The sequence below is a fragment of the Emiliania huxleyi genome (assembly GCF_000372725.1).
Source record: "Emiliania huxleyi CCMP1516 unplaced genomic scaffold EMIHUscaffold_5, whole genome shotgun sequence".
NCBI classification, from domain to species: domain Eukaryota; phylum Haptophyta; order Isochrysidales; family Noelaerhabdaceae; genus Emiliania; species Emiliania huxleyi.
Window position 1 is genome coordinate 2,049,109 of NW_005198244.1, and position 19,921 is coordinate 2,069,029.

The 19,921-nt window shown below is 64.8% G+C and overlaps 5 protein-coding genes across 5 annotated transcripts; 3 read left to right on the forward strand and 2 right to left on the reverse strand.

The window, feature by feature from the left end:
• The first annotated feature begins 2,370 nt into the window (after nucleotides 1–2,370).
• On the forward strand, nucleotides 2,371–5,230 carry EMIHUDRAFT_448306 (hypothetical protein). Its single transcript, XM_005767333.1, has 10 exons — nucleotides 2,371–2,906; nucleotides 3,097–3,154; nucleotides 3,261–3,383; nucleotides 3,457–3,545; nucleotides 3,681–3,706; nucleotides 3,952–4,036; nucleotides 4,119–4,176; nucleotides 4,251–4,397; nucleotides 4,783–4,857; nucleotides 4,925–5,230. Exons 1-10 carry the CDS (start codon nucleotides 2,473–2,475, stop codon nucleotides 5,030–5,032), a joined length of 1,203 nt encoding a protein of 400 aa, XP_005767390.1. The 5' UTR covers nucleotides 2,371–2,472; the 3' UTR covers nucleotides 5,033–5,230.
• A 109-nt stretch (nucleotides 5,231–5,339) lies between these two features.
• Nucleotides 5,340–6,449, reverse strand: EMIHUDRAFT_197656 (hypothetical protein; the record flags this gene model as incomplete). Its single annotated transcript, XM_005767334.1, has 2 exons — nucleotides 5,340–6,063; nucleotides 6,343–6,449. 2 exons carry the CDS (start codon nucleotides 6,447–6,449, stop codon nucleotides 5,340–5,342), a joined length of 831 nt encoding a protein of 276 aa, XP_005767391.1.
• A 2,880-nt stretch (nucleotides 6,450–9,329) lies between these two features.
• Nucleotides 9,330–9,950, forward strand: EMIHUDRAFT_197658 (hypothetical protein; the record flags this gene model as incomplete). The annotated part of the gene is made up of 1 exon (XM_005767335.1): nucleotides 9,330–9,950. The coding sequence occupies one exon, from the start codon at nucleotides 9,330–9,332 to the stop codon at nucleotides 9,948–9,950; it is 621 nt and encodes a 206-aa protein (XP_005767392.1).
• A 225-nt stretch (nucleotides 9,951–10,175) lies between these two features.
• EMIHUDRAFT_197659 (hypothetical protein) lies at nucleotides 10,176–10,592 on the forward strand (the record flags this gene model as incomplete). Its single annotated transcript, XM_005767336.1, has 1 exon — nucleotides 10,176–10,592. The coding sequence occupies one exon, from the start codon at nucleotides 10,176–10,178 to the stop codon at nucleotides 10,590–10,592; it is 417 nt and encodes a 138-aa protein (XP_005767393.1).
• Nucleotides 10,593–11,970: 1,378 nt separating this feature from the next.
• EMIHUDRAFT_61840 (hypothetical protein) lies at nucleotides 11,971–12,414 on the reverse strand (the record flags this gene model as incomplete). The annotated part of the gene is made up of 2 exons (XM_005767337.1): nucleotides 11,971–12,196; nucleotides 12,272–12,414. 2 exons carry the CDS (start codon nucleotides 12,412–12,414, stop codon nucleotides 11,971–11,973), a joined length of 369 nt encoding a protein of 122 aa, XP_005767394.1.
• Nucleotides 12,415–19,921: the final 7,507 nt, after the last annotated feature.

A 19,921-nucleotide genomic window follows, 5' to 3' on the forward strand; every position in this document is an offset into this window, starting at 1 on the left:
TTACGGTGCATGTACTGTGCGGCCTCGTTAGGTCCGAACTCGTCGTTAGGTCCGAACTCTCTCTGTAGTCTCACTCCGCACGCATATATGTCGTACACACACGCCGTCCCCAGAGTCGCCCAAGCACTAGAGCCCCCACAAAACGGCATGTTGACATAGCCGCTTGGGCCACTCCCGGTTACAGTATGTGGGAATTCGGTTCCGAGTAAATTCGAAATCTTGGGGAGCACTTCGTCCGAGGGGTGGCGGTGTGGGGAACCCGCAATTTGCGAGATGCTGAGGCATCTGAAATTGCCCGAAGCGATACGATATCTCCACATTGACGCCATTCTAATTTCGATTGCCTCGAGCATTCCGGCAATCATTCCCAAGATGCATGAAGCAATTCAGGATGCGCGTTGCGCGCGCATCCTGGGAATTGCTTCGAGCATCCTGAATTGCTTCATGCATCTTGGTGGGATGCCTGAGGCAACCAAAGACGCAGTGCACTGCGATGTCCACGACATCCCTGATTGAGCCATTTGCCATTACATCCTGAGATGCTGGCCGGAGGGCGCTGCATCTCAGGATGGCTGAATTGGCGTCGCCATCCCCGAGAAGCGAGATGTGGCAAGCATTTTCAAATGGATATTTTAACCTCAGAGCTCAGTGCTCAGATAAGTAAGACGAAGGCTTCGTCAGGGCGGCTGTCAGGGGCGGCGATCCCCCCATCTACAGATGATATGCGCATCTTGAGATAATATGCATCTAAGATGCGCCCTACTTGGACTGCACACTGTCTTGCCTATGCTCGAGCATCTCTCGATGGTTTTTCAACTAAGATGCCGGAGCATCCTGGGATGCTCGAATCATCTGAAGATATAAGCATCCCAAGAACAAGATGCTTGGCATTTAATGATTAAAATGCAAGTTAAATTATAAAGACTTGAGCGGCGTGTGAGCCCTCGGATCAAAGTTGGAGTGGAGACTCTGAATCTATGCTAATCTCAGCTGCCATGCCTATATGTAAGTGTGACTATTTACTCTGTCGTCTGTGGAATACTACTGATGGCGATTGAACTGGGAGCCAGTGAATGATGGTGGGGGGCACTTAGCCCTTGTGCTAATGTGCTGACTTTACTACAATATGGACGGTCGGTTGTATATGTAAATGTAAGGGGTTCGGCAAAAAAACTCCGACACTGTCGATCGAAAAATTGGAAAAAATCCGACAACGCGCTCATGTTCCTGAGATGCATTGCGCATCCTCAGATGCCACATTGCATCCTGGGATGCATGGACTAACCCAAGATGAGGGTATCATCTCGGCACACTTTGTGCGTCTGAAGACGACTGCAGTATCTGAGAACGGGCTCAAAAGACGCGGGGCACCCATCTAAAGATGATTAAATCTTCTTGGAGAACCCAATCATGTGGAGACACCCGGTGTCCTTAGACGGAAAACGCATCCTAGATGGTGTTTGGCATCTAGAATGCGCATATCATCTGTAGATGGGGGGGTGTCGCCGCCCCTGACGCTTGGAGTGCGGTCATTAACCGATAACCCGGTTCCCGCAGGTGTATTTTATTTTTGCTTGGGGTGGACCTCATCACATGTGTCATGATGAAATTCTGCAAAAACCTGGCCGGCCCCTGCCCTGCCCCTACCTACCTACCTACCTACCCTACTTATGGGAAACTAAAAAAAGAAATCATTGGAATCTGGATGCGTGAAGGTGGGGTACTATACAACCCTTTTCCTGGCTCACAAGCTAAAGATGTTCACGGGCCCCCACACGGAGGCATGGGGAGCCCCGGGTACTCTTTAGCTGTACTCGTCTAGGCAGGCCCAGTGAGGTAGTGCATCTGACTATCCCGGATCCTGCTGAACAAGTTCCTCTTGTAGCTCGATCGGTCACACCGCCATCGCCGTCGGGGAGAGGGGGGACGACACTGCTTTGGCAGCGTGCACCTCGATCCTGTACCGTGTTTGTTATGACCCCCCCCAATGAACACACCAGTGAGGGAGGGCGAGACGATCGAGGGGTCCCGTACCATGCGGAATCGGCCCTATCCAGTGCTCAAGTGCTCAAGTCTAGGCAGGGGTTGGGTACTATACCAACTAAAGTGATGGGTGGTGGTACTCTCCTGCAATCACAGTCCTTCCTGTGACATGGCAGCCACTCTCAGGCCCTACAAGCATCAGATCACCCATTTGGGGACGTTTGACATCGATCATCGTGATTTCCCCGCAAATTTTCTTTTTCTGCTGCGAAAATTCCAGCGTGAAAACAGGAAAAAGACGGGACGGCCCAGACCTACCCTACCTACCCCGTCATAGGTCCACCCAAGGAAAAAGCCGCGGGAATTCTCGCCCGGGTTCCGCCAGCTGGCGGCGGCCGAAACCAGCTCTTCCTCCTCTTCGCCGGCGCTGAAGTTCGTAAATCAGCGCAGAGCGACACAAACTCGTGGAGTTTGCCCATTGCCCAAGATATGACGTCTCAGCCGCAGAGACGCACCAAAACCGCAGCCTCAGGTGGCCGACGCCTCCGCACCAGTGGCGGCGGCGGCGGCGGCGGCGGCGGCGGCGGCGGTGGCGGCGGCGCCAACCGCCTTCGTTTCGCACGACTGCCGCCAAGGCTCGAGTCGAATGCGAGCAAGGCGGCGCCGGACGGCTTTGGCGCTGCAGAGCACGTGCTGCTTATCGGCATCGATGGCATCACTCCGCGCGCGCTCAACGACGCTATCGCTCGCGGCGATGCGCCGTCGCTCGCCGCGCTGCGGTCGCGCGGCGCGTGGTCGGACGAGGTGCGCGTGACGCAGCCGTCCTCGTCCCTCTCGTCGTGGGCGTCCATCCTGACGGGGTCTCCGCCGGAGATGCACGGCGTCCACCTCGCGGCGCAGCTGCGCTCCGAGTACCCCGTCCGGCCTGCGGCCCTAGATGCACACGCACACTCTTGCTCGAGCACACTCGTGATCGAGCACACTCGTGATCGCACTCGCGACGTTATCCGGCTGTCGCTCCGAGAGCCCCCACCCCCCCTCGCCGCAGGCCTGCCTCCTACCCGGAGGGTGTGCTAACCCTGACCCTAACCCTAACCCTAACCCTCGCCGCAGGCCTGCCTCCTACCCGGAGGGTGTGCGATACCCGACGCTCTTCACCGCCCTGCGCGAGGCGCGGAGCGGGGCCCTCTCTGATTCATTACCTAATTACCGCCCTCATTCAGCGCGGAGCGGGGCCCTCTCTCTCCGCTGAGATTAATTCATGACCGCTCCCGCAGGCGCGGCCCCGCCTCTCCACGGCGGCCTACTACTCGTGGCCGCCTCTCAGCTCGCTGCTCGGCCAGGCGGAGCTCAACGTCTCTGCGCTGCGGCCGTGCGGCTCGTGCGACGGGTGCGTCGAGGCCGAGCCGCAGCTGGCGAAGGACCTTTGGTAATCTTGAATGACGGCTCATACCTGTGAATACTATGGAATAGGTCGAGCCGCAGCTGGCGGCCGAGTTCGTCAAGGCGCTCAAGCGGCAGCGCTTCGCACTCTCCTGGGTCTATTTTGACGTCCTCGACGAGTGCGCGCACGCACTTCGCGCGGGCGACCGCGACGCGGCCTACACGCCTCTGCTCCGGACCGCACCACGGAGTGGGGTGCCACCCTCCTCGCCCTGGCCCGCCTCCCCTTATCCGCCGATGCGCTGAGTGAACAGGACCGTTGACGAGTGGGTCGGCCAAGGTGCTGTGAACAGCGTCTCTTCACACCTCTAGCTGTGAACAGGACCGTTGACGAGTGGGTCGGCCGGATCGTGCGCGCGCTGCACGCGAGCCGGATGGCAAAGTCGACTCTCCTCCTCGTCGCGTCCGACCACGGCAAGAGATTGTAGAAGAGTGCAGAAGAGTGACGGCAAGTTTGCCGAGAGCCCGCCGACCGGACCGCCGTCCCACCCCTCTCTTTCACGGCGCCCCGTCGGTCTTCTTTAGGTCGCGACGCGCCGACCGGCCGGTCGCACGGCGGCTTCTCGACTGCGGAGCTGGAGGAGCCGCCGGGCTGCTCGGGGGCGGGGTGGTGCGCCGCGAGATGAGACGCTCTTCCCGCCCCTTGCCCCTTGCAGGTTCCGTGGATCCTGTCGGGTCCGGGCGTGGTGCAGGGCAGCGCTTGCGCGGGTAGCTTCGCGCGCCTGCTCTTACGCGTCCACCCGTGAGCAGGTGGCGGGCAAGGCCGACATGGCCTGATGAATTCACTACCACGTTCGTGATGAATTCATTCACTGCGTGAGCAGGTGGCGGGCAGGCTGACAGTGCCGATCTCGTCCACGGACGCCGCGCCGACCCTGCTGCACGCTCTGGGCGTGACTCCTCCGGTGCAGATGCACGGCCGCGTGGTGGCGGAGGCGTTCGGGGGAGGAGGTGTCGAGGGGCAGAGGAGAGTGATGAGGGCGGAGGGGAGTGAAGAGAGCCGGGGCGAGAGAGAGAGAGAGCAAGGTCAGAGTTGCGGTGCCGGTGCTTGGTGCCGGTGCTTGCCAGCTCGGTCGCACCCCGGCCACACCCAAGGCACTGCCACCACGGCACTGGGCAGGCCCCCGCTCTGCTCCCCCGCGAGGCTCGCACCCCGTGCGTGCGCCGTGCAGTGCCGTGGAGCTCCCGTGCCTCCCCCGTGTGCAGGCGGCCGCTGGCGCGTGGCCTCCCGACCCCTTCGCAACGAGAGCCTCGCCGCCGCGCTGCTGCCGCCCGCCAGCGAGGCCGCGCCCCACTCCGCACCCGGTTCTGCTCGAGATGACCCGAGATGACCCGAGATTGGCCCGAGGCGTGTAGGCGCGCCACTCCGCCCTCGGGTCCACCCTCGGCACGCTTCTGCTCGCGCTGTGCGCCGTGCTCACCCTGCCGCAGGTTGGCCGCGCCGGGCGCGTGAGGCGTGAGCCGGGCCCCTTCCAACCCATCATTTGTGTGTGGATAGGTCGTGCGTGCCATCAAGCGCAGCCGAGGCGTCTCGACCGGGTTCGCGCCCGGCTACGTCCGCGCCGGCGGCGTGATGATGTCGCCCATGCCGCTCACAAGCCCGTGAGGCCCGCGTCGCGGTGGGGCGGCGACGGGTCGGCACGCGAGAGAGGTTGTCCGGCGCGGATGCGTTCCCGCGCCGCCACCACCGTGGTTTTCGTTTTGCAACGATGCGGTGTCTGTGCGGTGAATGTCGTGTCTTATCTTCGTGTGCCGCTCGTGCTCTCGCGCCCAGGATTCAACAATGCACCAATATTCAGTTTCCGATCGCGCCCAATGGGCACAGCCCTGCACGTGTTCGTTTACACTCGTTAAGACAGCAGGCACCCTCCACCCCGCAAATCGCGATGTGTTTGAGTCGTGCGAGGCCTTTGTCAGCTAATCTGCCCCAGCTCAATCGCCCGTGCCTCCGGCGGCACAGCCTTTCCGCGATCGGTGATGAGGCCCAAGTCGCGGCATGTGCGCGTCGAGAGCGCCCGATCGAAGCCCGCCCGCCCCTCCCCGAGGCCCTCGAGCATGCCCTCGACGCGGCAGACGGCCATCTCGTGCTCGCCAAAGGCGCGCAGCCGGTCGCCGTCCTCCTGCACGAGGCGCAGGTACGCGGCGCAGCCCGGAAGCAGCTGCGGCCCGTCAGCGGGCCACGTGCCGTCCGTCACACACTGCTCGGGTGCGTCCACCCAGCCGAACCCAGCTTGGGCGCAGGCGGCAGCCTTGTCGACGTCGGCGCCGGACTGGCCTCCCAGCACGTGCATGAGCCCAACGTGCTCCTCCGTTAGCAACTGCAGCACCCCGCTTCGCCGGCTGGCAAAGTTCGCGTGCGTGCGCGTCGGACGGTACAGAGAGAGCGCCCACGTCCGCGGCGCGATGCCGATCGGCGTCGCGTAGGTGAGGATATGCATGTTGGTCGAGCCGTCGTCGTTGAGGGTCGCGAGCGAGTAGACCGGAGAGTTCAGCACCGGTGGGCCATCGAGCGGGACGAGCACGGCGAGCGCGGCAGTGGTGACCAACCACCACATGGCGAGCTTTCGTGCATGGGACCAAACCTCCTTCGCGTTCGGGTTTTCTTTCTTTGTTTCTCTGTTTCGTTGGCCAACGAGGCTTCGGCCAACGAAACAAAAAAAATCCTCGCCCTCCGCCCGCCCTTGCCTCCGCCCAGCCCTCCGCTCTCCGCTCTCGCCCTCCGCCCTTGCCCTGGCTGGCCTGGGTGGCATCTCCTCATCATCACGCGCCAAGTGGGAGGGAAGTGGACGGGGCCCTGAGCCGACCTAGCCCTAAACGGAATGGGGCGCCCAACACGGTGCCGGATTACTGTGCCTCCCCCGGGTGCAGCCTTTCGGTTCGTGAAGGGTCGGTGCGTGTCGTGACCCCCTGGAACACCCGTACCCCCGCACCATCTCCGTCGCTTGGTTCCATAACCTCTGCCCCCACCGGGAGGCGGCCAGGGCTTCATAGACTCGGTCGAGAGACCCCAGATTGGCATCCATGCCTCTCTGGACAGGGTGGCCCGCCACAACGACCCCTGGAATTGCGACTCGCCGCTTTCCTCCCGCTGTGATTCTGTGTGAGCTCTGTGTCTTGATTTGCCAACAATACCTACAACAATTTCTTTGTTTCTGGCCTTAGCGCTTAGGCCAGCGAGTCTGACGGGTGAACTTGATTTTTTCCGAGGCGGTGTGCGTTGAAGATGAGCGCGCGCGTCACAGCGCAGGCCAGGTCTACACTGGCCGCGGCACCAGCTCCCGCGGTCTGCACGCTAGGAGTGGTCCGCCCTCGCAATGAATGCGGAATACTATTACGAAAAGTACAACTAGTGCGACACACTAGTCAGTCTCGTAATCGCGCCAAGAGCGCGGATACACACACAAACAACAGGCGCGGCTATGAATAGCTGCGCATATACAGATAACGACTGTTCACAGTCGGGAGAGAGAGAGTCGTCTCTAACGCTCCCCCCTAGTTGCATCGGCAACTATCTCGGACGACTCGCGCGTCTTCGGCGAAGGGGTGATGACTCACGCCTTGCCGACGGTCGCGACGAGCTTGCTCCACAGCCGGGCAGCCTGCCCCTGGAGCGTCACAGCAAAGCCGGGGCCGTTGCTGGCGTTGAGCATGTAGTCGCGACAGGTGAAGAACATAGCTCGCGTCGCCTGCGTCTTGGTGAAGACGTCGGCGATCATATAAGCAGTGCCGACGAGGTACGGCGCGACGTGGCGGAGCATGAAGAGGCGTGGTGGCACGTTCGTAGTAGCGCGTGCGAGCAGTAGAGCCGGGCTTGACGATGATGTCAAAGACGGCTTTGCAGTCACCGAGCTGGGGCGTGGGGCCTGCGACAGCTCGGCCAGCGTCCTCGAGCATGAGCCGGCAGGAGACGACTTTCTTGGCGGCGACGGAGGCGGTGGCGGTCTCCTCTTCGGCGACGCTGAGAGCCTCGATCTTGGACTTGTTGGCGCTCCAGTCGATGGCGCCGTTGTTGAACATCACGACGCATCCGCCGTAGTGTGGCGCCTTGCCGAAGGAGGCGTCATGGTAGGCGTGGAGGCCACGAGACTCGATGAAGCCTGGCAGGAAAGTGTCGAGTCCGTAGGGGATCTTGAGCTTTCCGCCGTAGGTGATGCCGAGGTGCTTTGTGGCGTTGAGATAGTTGATGACGGTCATGATGGCGTCACGATGGACGGCGCCGCAAGCCTGAGAGAAAGAGCCGAGCTTCGAGAAGAAGTATACTTGATGTCGGGGCGCGTCATCTCGGCAGGCCACCCGATGGTTCCTAGCGGCTTCAGGAACTCGGTGACGGGGATGCGGTCGCACTCGGCAGCAGGCTCGAGCTTATCGAAGAGGGCGCGCTGGACGTCGGTCGAGCCGGCTGGGGTGGACTGAGCACGAGCGCCAATCTCGTTGCCGTAGAGGGCGGCAATCCGCTCGATGTACCGGGTCTGCCGAATAGTGAGCGTGCGGTTGGCTCGGTCGCGGAGTACCTCGATTCCGGTGAAGACGGAGATGGGGATGATATCGAGCGTCGCAATCTTGATGTACGTTCCATATTCCTCTTTGAACCGGACGTACTGGTCGGTGGCGGAAGCGGCAAAGCCGTTTGCGACGTCGTCTGCAAAAACAACGATGATTAGGCGAAAGGCTGGGTGGCTGTAGAAGTTTGGCTCGGTGAGCGAGGCGACGCAGCCAAGCTTGACGAGGGCGTCCTGGTTGAGTTTGAACCAAAGGTAGGAGCCCTGTTTGATGCCCTCGAGCGCTTTGAGAAGCATGAGCACAAAGCCCTTCTTGACGAACCCGGGTGGCATCTGGGTGTAGATCTCGGCATCGACGTCAGCCTGAGTATATTGATCTCGGAGAGGCTCTCGGCTCCGAAAAGCTTTGAGTTCTCGTTGATACACTCGAGGAGCCGAACAGCGATCTCGCTCTCGTCGTGGCGGTGAGTAGGCGGGCGCTCGGCGTTGACGCGGCGAAGGAGGCTGTGGAGCTTGGTGACAGTGAACCCACTGATGCCAACGTCGGCGCCGATGCTGATCTTTGCCCACGCCGCATCGTGCGCACGGACATCAGAGCGTTGCGGCTCCATGTCCCCAATAGAGCAAAGGTACTGCCACGCCTGCTCCCCCTGCTGGAAGAAGTTTGTGCGAAGGTGGAACTTGATGTCCTTGCACGAAATGTTCTTGACCAGGAGGGCGTAGGCCTGCTTGCGGCGGGTGCGGTACAGGGCTTGCATCTTCTGCGAATGCTGTGCAGCGCCAGCCGGCAGAGGTGGAGCGCCGACGGCGGTTCCTCCCATGTCCGCACCAGTGAAGACATCCGCGACGCTGGAGCCGGATTCGTCAGTCCGCTCCGCACCAGTGTCGAGAATTGCCCTTTTCCACTCCTTGAAAGGATCGCCAGATGTCCCATCCCATTGGATGACGGACGGCATGTCTTTGTCACGGTTGTTGCTAGACATGCTACGTAGTTACCCCTCAGTCGGCTCCACGTTGAAGATGAGCGCGCGCGTCACAGCGCAGGCCAGGTCTACACTGGCCGCGGCACCAGCTCCCGCGGTCTGCACGCTAGGAGTGGTCCGCCCTCGCAATGAATGCGGAATACTATTACGAAAAGTACAACTAGTGCGACACACTAGTCAGTCTCGTAATCGCGCCAAGAGCGCGGATACACACACAAACAACAGGCGCGGCTATGAATAGCTGCGCATATACAGATAACGACTGTTCACAGTCGGGAGAGAGAGAGTCGTCTCTAACGGTGTGCCCGGTTTGGCGACACGCGACGCCTAGGCGACGCGCTACACAAGCTTTTTGACGCGCTACACAAGCGAGGCGGTGCCCGGTGCCCGGCGCCGCACCTGTATCCAGGGTCGATCCTCAATGGTCCCTCTCATCGACGCGGCCGCGCTCGCATCCGCCGAGAGCGCATCCGACCCGGCGGTCGTCGCTCTTGACGCCGCGTGCATGGAGTCGGGCTTTTTCCGGCTCAGCAGCGCCGCCGTGCCGTGCTCGCTTGTGGAGGGCGCTCTCGACGCGGCATGCGGCTTCTTCGCGCGGCCGCTCGAGGAGAAGCTGCGGCACTGCGGCTCGGCCGCGACAGGGTGGAGAGGCTACACGCCGATGGGCGGCGGCCACAACTGCTCGCCAGCCTCGCGGCAGCCCGAGCGGAAGGAGAGCTTCTACTGGGGAGAGCCGGACACCGACGGTGATGCGGCCGCGCCGCCAGCCGCAGAGCTCGCCGCCCTCGACGCCGCGGCGCGCGTCTTCCACGCGTCGATGCTCGAGGCGACGCGGGCGGTGCTGCGCGGCCTCTCGCTGGCGATGGGCATGGCTCCATCCGCTCTCGAGGAGCGCGTCTTCACCGCGCCGTCGGCAAAGGTGCTACTGGTGGCGTACGACCCGGTGGAGAGGTCGGAGCTCTCGTGCGGCTCCCACACCGACTGCGGCTTCCTCACGATGCTCTGCTCGCGCGGCGGGCGAGGCCTGCAGGCCGCGCCTTAGATTGCCCGCGGGGCTGCAGGACAGCAGCCGCGCCTTAGATTGCCCGCGGGGCTGTTTGGCCAAAGGACTGGGACGCGAGGGAGATCCTGGCCCTCGCCAGACACCAGCGTGAGGAGAAGTCTACCGCTCTCAGCCTTCGCGGGCGCAGGTGCGGCGCCGCGCAGACGGCACATGGCTCGACGTCGACTCTGCGGCTGCGGGCGGCGGCGCGGCGGCACACGCTAGATGCACCATAGCACGAACCCGACACGGCACTCGCGAGGGGGCGAAGACGAGGCTGGCGCACTCGCAACGCAGGCTTCGCCGACTTTCGTGTGCAACCTCGGCGACCTCGCTGCGAGGCTGAGCGGCGGCCGCTACGCGAGCACGCCGCACCGCGTCCTCAACGACTCGGCGGAGCGGCGAGTGGCGCTCGTCTTCTTCAACAACCTAGACGAGTCCGCGCCGTGCGACGTGGCCGTGCAGGAGCCGGGCGGCGGAGGCGGCGCAGCAGCGGCGGTGCGCGAGGCGGGTTCGAAGCGCCGCCTCACTTGTGGGCAGTACGTAGCCGAGAGGCTCGCGGAGATGCGCGGCGGCTTTGCCGAGCGTGCGAATGGTGAAAGCGAGGAGTTTGCAGGCGAGGGTGCTGGCGCACCGCGGTAACAGAAGAGGGCTGACGCCATTTGAACATTGTCCAGCTCTTTTTTACCCCGGGCGCCACGTTCCGCATATAAAGCCGTATCACCGAGCGATTCTAAGATCAGGCCTGGCACGTGGCACTGGGCGAACTACATCGGCCGTCCCTCAGTGCTCAGAGCTCAGCTTCCAGCTGCCCGCTTGAGTTTCCTCTCGATTGGCTCGAGAATTTTGCTCTTAGTTGTTAGTAGAAAAAAGAATAGAGGCGGCGCCAGCAGCGTTCTCGGATCTGAAGCCGACTTTGAGCGCCGATCGATCGATCTGAGGGGCTGGCCGATGGTGCTGGGACATCGCCGCCGCCGCGGAGGCGGGAGAGGCCGGCCCGGCCACCAGAGTCCACAGAGGAGCGGTTGCGGGTTGGGCGGGCGCGCGTGGCGCACCATAAACCATATGTTACCTGCCAAGTGAGGCTAGTGCCATTTCACTCTGACACGCTAATCTTGAAAACGTCTCCAACGGAGCTCCGTGTTGCTTCCAGCGCCCTCCCCCGCGCTTCCTGCGGCCATGGCCGATGATCCTAGTATGAGAGGTCATCTGGCTACCGCGAGAGCGACCCAACTCGTCGACATCGTCCGATGATGGTGCCTCAAAGTCAGCCTTCGGAGGCTATCGTGGGGTGGAGCCGGCAGTAGCCGTGACATGTGGTTCCACCACCCCTCGTAGGCTTTGCCTCTGACCGCCACCGTTCCCAGGCTGCCTACTGGGATGGAAAGGAAGGCTCGGCGAGCGTATAGAAGCGTGCTCGACCTCGTCGTGGCAACCTGTACGGCAGCGCTGGTAGGCGCGATGAGCGTCGTGCCACCTGACCCGAGACAGGTCGCAGGCGTCGTACCGAGCGCGTCGAGACCGTGTCCTGATGTGGTCTGCACGGGTGAGTCACGTCGGCGTCAAAGGAGCGACGTGTGACCTGTCAGAGCTTGATCTCCGATCTCAGCGGCGTCGAGTCGTCTCCGGCGCGCAACAAATGTACCTCCCCAGGACGCGCAGAGGCAGCTGCGACCCCGCCGAGTAGACGGCGGCACACCGCGCCACCTGCTGTGTGCCGCCGTCTACTCGGCGAGGTCGCAGCTTCCACTGGAAGGCACCGAGAGGTACATTTTTCGCGCAATGGTCAAAATCAAGGTTTTGTAACGCGGGCTGTGCCACAGTGAAATGGCACTAGCCTGAGCATTCAAGTGTGTTTCGAGATTTATTCGAGATTTGAAACGTCCCATGCGGTTCGTTTTCTCAGTGGGGAGGTGGCCGACCTGTGATCTTAGAATCGCTTGCCACCATCAGCATTCAGACACGCACCAACTCAGCTTGCTCACACTGAGCTCTGGAGGCGCGCGCACCACCACGCGGCTCAACTCGGCGGCGTGAGCGACACGTCGAGAGGCGGCAAGCACGTGTTGCGCCGGTGGCGCACCACCGCCCTCCGCATCGCCCGCTTGGTTACTGCGTACTTTGCCGGCGCAATGTCGGGGTGCCAGAAGCGGATGAGGAGGACGACCCGCACGTCGGTTGGGTGGCGGTTCCAAACCTCGTGCTCGTACGAGTCGTCGAAGATGAGAAGCTCGCCTACGCGAGGGCTCCCCAGAGCTCTGGGACTGCTCCGAGGACGCTCCGAGGAGCCGTCCGGGAGGCGGGGCTCGCCTTCGCGGTACTGCCTCACCTCGTCGCCGACGCGGATCTCGCAGCCGTCCGGGACGATGAGCGGCAAGTGGGCGGTCAGCCGCGCGTTGGTAGAGCCGCAATGCGGGAGCAAGTGCGCGCCTGCCAGTTCATCCGTGAGTTGACGCCCCTTCATCCATGATCGCGCACTGCCCGGTAGGGCGGGACCGGGCGCGCGCCTCCGTGCAGCGCCGAGAAGGTGCACTCCCCCACGCCGCGCTCCGCCATGTCGCTCGCGGCGGGCATCGATTCGAGGAGGGCTGCAGTGGCGGGGCAGCGCTTCCGGTTGCGCGCCGCTTCGGCAGCGACGGCGGGGTCGCCGTTGAGCAGCACCAGCTCGCGCCACTCGCCTAGCGACGTCTCGGAACTGTCCCGGAAGTGTCCCCTCTCGCCGTCGACAAGTCACTTTGCGCCGCTCGCCGCCGCTCGAGAGGGAGCGGTCACCCGCGTCGTGGCGAGACCCGACCACGTCCCACGCCGAGGAGGACGAGGAAGCGCCTATCGCAATCCCGTCACGCGGAGTCGGAGCCGTGCCACCGCCTCCCAGCGACACTGCCGGGCGAGGAGCGCCCTTGGGTGGAGCCCTCGCGGCGGCGGCCTCGGCGCGCACGGCGGAGAAGGCCTGGACGAGCTTCACCGCCCACCCAAACTCGACCGGCTCGTAAAAGGGAGAGGAGCGCAGCGAACGCAGGAAGTGAGGCGGCCGCTGCAGCCCGTTGAGCCAGTAGCCGCCCGCGCGGGACGCCTCGCCCGCCAGCCTGCGAGCCGCCTTGCGAATCATTCGACACACGGGTGAGGTCCACGGGTGAGGTCCTCGTTACTGATCGCTCGTCTGCCGGCCGCCGCCCGACATGGGGTGCCACCGGCTGTATCGAGAAGCAGGCCTGTGTCTCTCGGGAGTCTCTCGGGAGTCTCTCGGACGTGTCTCGGAAGTGTCTCGGGAGCCAACCTCGGCGTGCGCGCTCAAGTCTGCCGGGTGGCGCAAGGCGCTGACGGTGTCGAGGTCGATGTACGGGGAGGCGGACACGGCAGCGGCGAACCTGCCCTTGGCGGGACGTGCCTCCCCTCCTCCCTGCCCGCCCAGCGCGACTGCTTTCAGCAGCTGAGCCTCCGCCAGGTCGAGCAGCTCGCGCCGCCTGAGTCAGCCAGCGAGGCAGCCTCAGCACTCCACCCCCGCCTCTGCAACACCGAGCGGCTTCCCGCCGCCTCTCTGCCGACACCGGACGCCGCACCTGAGGGGCGCCGCCGCCGCCGGACGCCGCCGCCGCCACCGCCGCCCTGCGCGCCTCCGCCTGGTCGACCGAGCCGCCCTCGACGATGCGGAGCGCGCAGACAGCGAGAAAGTAGTGCCTGGCAGAACCAGCTATATTATATATATATAAATAAAGTAGTGCCTGGCAGAACCAGCGAGCTGAGGCTGCGAGGGACAGTGTGTCGTGCCCTGCGGTCTGAGCCTCTCGATACGGGATCCGTCAATGCGGCGGCCAGCTCGTGAGTGGAACACCGACAGTGTCTGCACATGCTCGGCGTCTAGGAGGCGCCGCCTGCGCGCCGCCTCGTGCGGCCCTCCACGCTGCGCCGCCATCAGGCCGCGCTGCGCGTGGGAGAGGGCGCCATCGTAGTCGCGGGAGAGGAAGTGGCCCGCGGCGGCGAGGAAGAGCGCGTCAGGGTCCGACGGGATGGCCGGCAGCAGCTCGTCCCGCATCAGCTGCAGCAGCGAGCCGAGCCGCGAGCCGAGCCGTCGCATCGCGTCCACCGCTGCTCCGGCGGGCTGCGCGGCTGCGGCGGACGACTCGCCGTCCGAGCCAGAGTCGGCGCCCGAGTCTGCGAGAACGTCGAAGCCCTCGAGCAGCTTGGCCGCCTCGTGCGACAGGCCGAGCAGTTCGGCCCGCAGTTGCTCGAGCCACGGAGCCAGCCGAACCAGCGCCGGGCTGGCGGGCTCGGGCTTGTGGGAGGCCTCGGCCGCGACGGGCGCGGTGACGGCAGCGGGAGAGGTGGCAGCGGACCGGCGGCGAACTCGCCACTCGGAGCGCTGGGAGGCGACCCGGGCTTGCGATGCTTGCGATGGCTCCATACAGAGAGTGTTGGGGGGGGGGGGTCCGTATGGGTCGAAACGAAAAGTTTACCAAGCACTCCGTGCACGACACTGGGCACGGGACTGGCGCGCACTGGCACTAACACAGGAACGAAAAGAATTGTCAGGCGCGGACGCCGAGACTGGATGCTGAGTGAGGACCTGTGTACGTGCGTGGTGTACAGTGTCGTGTCTACTAGCTCCGAGTTGCGAGTAGAGGGGGCGTTATTCTGAAGTTAAGGGGAAACCCGGTACACGGAGCCAACCCTCGGAGACCCGTGTTTACTTTACGGCCCTTTCCCTGCGAACGCGCACCCCCCTAGGGGTCAGGGCTCTCTAGCCCGTAGCCCGATCCCGATCATCCGGCCCGCTGGGTGCGCTTCTTAGGAAGCTCCCCTGCCCTGGATGTGAGGTTACCGGGACTGCACTCCAAGTGCTCCAAGTGCATGGCGAACTCCCTCATCGTCCTTCGAGTGGGTGTGCGAGCAATATCGAAAGACGGTGAGGCCGGGATCGCACACGGCAGGGGTGGCGGGAGGGGGGAGGGATCCCCACCGCTTGCCAGTGGTGCGCCACCTGTATTGCCCGCTGCTTGGCCACCCGAGCCACCATCCTCAGGGCGCCTCCCTCCCATCCCGAGCAGCGCTTCCGCCATCTCCGCTTCTGCTACCCCCACTAGGCGTAGGAATCGGGGGAGGGCGGCCGGCACCGCTCCGTCAGGGACGGCTTCCTCCGGGGCTGCTCCAGCAAGCTCGTGTAGCGCACGTAGCGTTGCCGCCGCGTCTTTGTACGTCTTTCGCCTCCTCCCCTCCCCCAACCAACGGCCTTGTCGTCGGAGAAGGGGCAACTCCGTGCACTGACGGTCGGCCGTCAGAAAACACGCCTCCGTGGCTCGGGTTACACCAATCCTTCCACCTCCAGAACCTCGAGAGAGAAGGAAATGGCCAAAATTACCGTGCCGCTCCTTCCGCGCCTCGCCGCCCTTACCATTTATTCGCCGTCCCTCCTGCCGTGCGTTACCGCCGTGCCGCCGTACCGCCGCTCCTACAGTGCCGCGCCGCCTCCCACACGCACACACCTTACCTCCTGCTCGACCGAGTTTGCGATGAGAAGTGACCCGAGCCGCCGGGTGCCCCGCAGCGGCCTCGCTGGACCAGAAGAACCGGTCCGCGAGTGCTCCGCAGCAGCCTCGCTGAGCCAGAACGTCGGCTCGCGAGGTGGGGTGCTAGTATGAGCCCGACCCAGGTCGTAGTGTTCTTGCTCCCAGCGCTTGCGCTTCGGCGGTTAGTGGTGCACTAACCTCCGAGAAACCCTTCGGGTCGCTCCTCATCGCAAACCCTGTCAGCAGCAGGCCTCTCAGTTCACGCCGGAATCGTGAACCGTGAACCGTGAACCAACTAGCCCCCGCCCCGAGTCCGTGAACCCCGAACCGTGAACCGACTAGCCCCCACCCCGAGTCCGTGAACCGTGATCCGTGAACCGACTCCTCCCGCGACACCCGCCGCGAACCGTGAACCGTGAACGAACCGAGTCTGGCGAACCGGCGGTGAACCGCCGGTTCGCGAACTGGGTTCGCGAACTGGTTCGTGAACCGCCCCCACCAAGTTCGCGCGGCGGTTCGCGAACTGGGTTCGCGAGAACTGGTTCGTGAACCGCCCCCACCAACCTACTTGCCGGGCTCATAGTCCTTCTCGTGCTTGCGCATGTACTCCATGAAGGCGCGGTTCATGCGGAGAATCACCACCATCGAGTACTCCTCCGCCTTGTAACTGAGGCGGTGACGGTGCACCCCCTGCTTGGCGCAGCTGAGTGAGGATGCGCTCGCAGAAAGACTCGGCCATGAGGGCGCCGATCTGGCCGGTCGAGCAGCTCGCCATTGCCGGGAGGAAGCCAAACCGTGAAAACTGTATTGTATATTTGGGAGTTATCCCAAACAACCAAACTTGCGAACCAAGGTCCGTGACATAATAACGAACTGCCGCCGCGAACTTCCCACGTAGCCAGCCCCGTGAGCCCCGTGCCTGTCACCATGAAGAAGGCATCCGAGGACACCACTGACACGGAGGAGTCGTACCACGACACGCCACCACCACCCGACACGCCGCCTCCGTACTACGGGTCTGTGCCGTACGAGCTCAGTGAGCACGGTTCGTTCAGCGATCCGCGGCGCTTCTCGGTCGGCCTCCTGCAAGAGGCTGGCTACCTCGACGAGAACCTGCAGCGGTGTAAGCGTCTGAGGGCCGACTCGCCCGTTCCGTTTGCCGGGCCGGACGCGTCTGCACCGCCTGACCTCGAGCCGGCCACGTCTTTCGCGGAGCTGCGCCGCCGGGCCGAGTTGGCCAAAAAGAAGGTGGCAGCGGAGGCGGAGGCGGCGGCGGCGGCGGCGGCGTTCGAGCAGAAGCCGGCAGTCGCCGATTCCGAGGTCTGCGTCCCCACATCAGACACACCGCCCCATCCAGCTGATCATCGCTTTCCCTCCACAGGAGGCGGTGCTACCCCTTCCGCTTCACCCGGAGCTGGGCGGCGAGGAGGGCCACTACCAGACCGTTTGGCGCCGCTCTACCGCGGTCAACGAGTTTGGGATGGCTCTGTTTGTTCCCAAGCCCGAGCCATCCTCTGCCCACGGCGGCTCCGGCCGCCACACGATCAAGATCGACCACGACCCACCGTCCCCGGTGGCGGTGCGGTTTGAGCCGGAAAAGTAGATGCCCACAAGTGCGAGCGTCAGGCTGGGCGGCCACTGTATATCAGGGCTGAGGGGCGACAGACGGCTGGCGGGCAGAGGCACAGGTAGCCCAGCGTCTCGTCGAACTCCCCTCGAGGAACTCCCGCCACTTTGTTCCGGCTTTCGCCGCGCTGGTTCGAATTTCTGGGTCTCGGTTCACGGATGGTTCGCGAACTGTGGTTCGCGAACTGTGTCGGTGTGTAAGAGGTGTGAAAATAAGCTTGGTTCATGAACTAGTTCAGTGGTTCACCCTCGAACCGACCGTGAACTCTGAACCGTGAACCCGAACCGAGGCAGGACAAAAGGGCGAACCGCGAACCGTGAACCGACTAGCCCCCGCCCCGAGTCCGTGAACCCTGAACCGTGAACCGACCAGACCCCGCCCCGAGTCCGTGAACCGCGAACCGTGAACGAGCCGTGAACCGCGAACTGGTTCATGAACCGGGTTCACGGTTCACCCCGTGAACTGAGAGGCCTGGTCAGCAGAGTCTCCTGCGGGAATGTACGTAAGACGTGCGAAAAAATTCTTCTTTCGTGTGCCGGTGCTCGTTCGCGTTTGCTGCTGGGCGCGCGCCTCTGAGCATGCTGCCCGCCGGCGGATCAAGAGTGAGGGATCAAGAGTGGGTCGCCGCCGTCACCGGCCTCGGACCCGCCGAAGCGGCCAGCTATCTCGACATGGCCGGCGGCAACGTTGAGCGCGCCGTGCAGCTGTATTTCAGCATGGGAGACACTCCCGCTGCGCAGCCGCCGCCGCGCCCACCGGTCCAATCGCAGCCCGCGCGCCCGGCACCGCGCCCGCCGGTTCCAGCGCAGCCGGTGCGGCCGCGCCCGCCGGTGCCGGCGCAGCCAGTGCGGCCGTCGCACATGGACGCGGCTCGACTCGACCAGCAGGAGCAGCAGCAGCTGCAGCGGGCGATCGCGCTGTCCAAGCAGGAGCAGCAGCCACGGCCGGCGCAGCCGCCGGCGAGGGCTGCGCAGCCGCCACCGCAACACCCGCGACAGCAGCAGCAGCCACGGCCTTCGTTGGCGGGTGCGGCGTCGCGGCCGTCGCAGGCGGGTGCGGCTTCGCGGCCTTCGCAGGCGGCGGCGGCGGCGGCAGATGACGAAGTCATCGAACTGTCCGACGACGAGGGGCCGCCCGCAAGCCAGGGCAGCGCGAGCGGGCGCTCGTCGGGCGGAGCTGGGGGCGGCGCGGCTCCATCTGCCCCCGCTCCGGCGTCGGCGGCGCAGCAGCAGGCGCAGGCGCAGCAGCAGGCGCAGGCGCAGCAGCAGCAGGCGGCGCAAGCGGCGGCGCCCGGGCGGAAGGGGGGTCAAGGGTACAAGCCGGAGGAGGAGCGGCAGATCCAGCGGCTGTTTGATGAGCTCCGGCAAGGTAGGCCGTCGCTCACCGGCCCCGAGTGGGGAAGGCTGGTGGAGCGGCTCGGCACCGGCCGCGGCGTGGACGCCGTCCGGCAGCACTGGCTAAAGATGCAGCGCAAGGCCAAGGCGGCCGCTTCGCCTGGGGCGGTCGCTGCGCCGAGCGGCGCTGGTGCCTCTAGCGCGGGGGGCGCACCGAGCGGCGGGGTCCTTCCCGGCGAGACTTTTGCGGCGGCTGACCGAGGCGACGAGGCGGCAGTGGTGGCGTGGCTCGACGGCGGCGGGCAGGTCGGTGCGACAAACAAGGACTCTGGCTGGACGCTTCTGATGAAAGCCTCCCAGCTGGGGAACGTGCGCCTCATCGACTTGCTGCTGCAGCGCGGCGCAGCGATCGACCAACGCTGCAGCGGCGGGAGCTGGAGCGGGGCAACCGCGCTGACTATCGCCCCATTCTTCAACGAAATCGCCGCCGTGCGGCGCTTGCTGCAGGCGGGAGCCGACACGAAGATTCGCGATGCACGTGGCTCGACCGCGCTGCAGATTGCCAGGCAACAAGGCCACGCCGAGTGCGCGCGGGTCCTCGAGGCAGCTTCCGTGGCGCCGCCCGCCACCGCGCCGGTTGCCGCTGCTGCCTCCGCTTCATCTCCCGCCGCGCCCGCCCCCTCTTCTTCCCCCGCCGCTGCTACCGAGGTGGACGCTCTGGCGGTGATGCGGGAGAAGAGGCTCGCCGCCTTTGAGGCCCGTCCCGCCGCCGCGGCTGCGGGGTCTGCGTCGGCGCCGGCCGGCGCGGCGAGGGGAGCGGCCGCGCAGCGCCCGGCGGCGGCGCCGTCCGCTGCTTCCGCGGCGAGCAGCAGCTCGGCTCCCCGCAGCGTGATCACGGCGGCCGGGAGAGGCGACGAGGCGGCGGTGCAGGCGTGGCTCGAGGGCGGCGGGCAGGTCTGCGCGACGGGCCCGAACGGCTCCTTCCGGTCCACGCTTCTGACGGAGGCCGCGGGCTACGACCACGAGAAGCTGGTGGACATGCTGCTGCAGCGCGGCGCGGCGGTCAACCAGCAAGATGAGCAGGGCTCCACCGCGCTGACCCGAGCCGCCGCCACGGGCCACGAGGGACTCGTGGTCAAGCTGATCTCGCGCGGCGCAGAGCTCGACCGGCAGGACAAGCTCGGCCGCACCCCGCTGATGCACGCCGCCTCCCGCAACCGCCTCGCGATCGTGCTCCGCCTGCTCCAGGTGGGCGCAGACCCGAGGGCGTGTGCCGACGACGGCAGGACGGCGCTGCAGATGGCCAAGGACAAGGGCCACGCCGAGTGCGTGCGTGCGCTCCAGGCGAAGGAGGGGGGCGGCGCCAGCGCTAGCGGCTCGGCGCCGGACCCGACGCCGTCCAGCGAGAGGGGCGGGTCGAGCTCCCTCGCAGAGCAGAAGGCGGTCGGCGATGGCGCGGTCGGCGAGGGCGGTGGCGCGGGGCCCTCGTCGGACGCGGCGACACCG

What these genes read in the sequence shown, in the direction of transcription:
- EMIHUDRAFT_448306 (XM_005767333.1), top strand. Translation starts at nt 2,473, where the DNA reads ATGACGTCTCAGCCGCAGAGACGCACCAAAACCGCAGCCTCAGGTGGC. An exon ending in CGTGCGACGGGTGCGTCGAG is followed by an intron (nt 3,384 to 3,456) that starts GCCGAGCCGCAG and finishes ACTATGGAATAG; the next exon opens with GTCGAGCCGCAGCTGGCGGC. An exon ending in TGACGAGTGGGTCGGCCAAG is followed by an intron (nt 3,707 to 3,951) that starts GTGCTGTGAACA and finishes GGTCTTCTTTAG; the next exon opens with GTCGCGACGCGCCGACCGGC.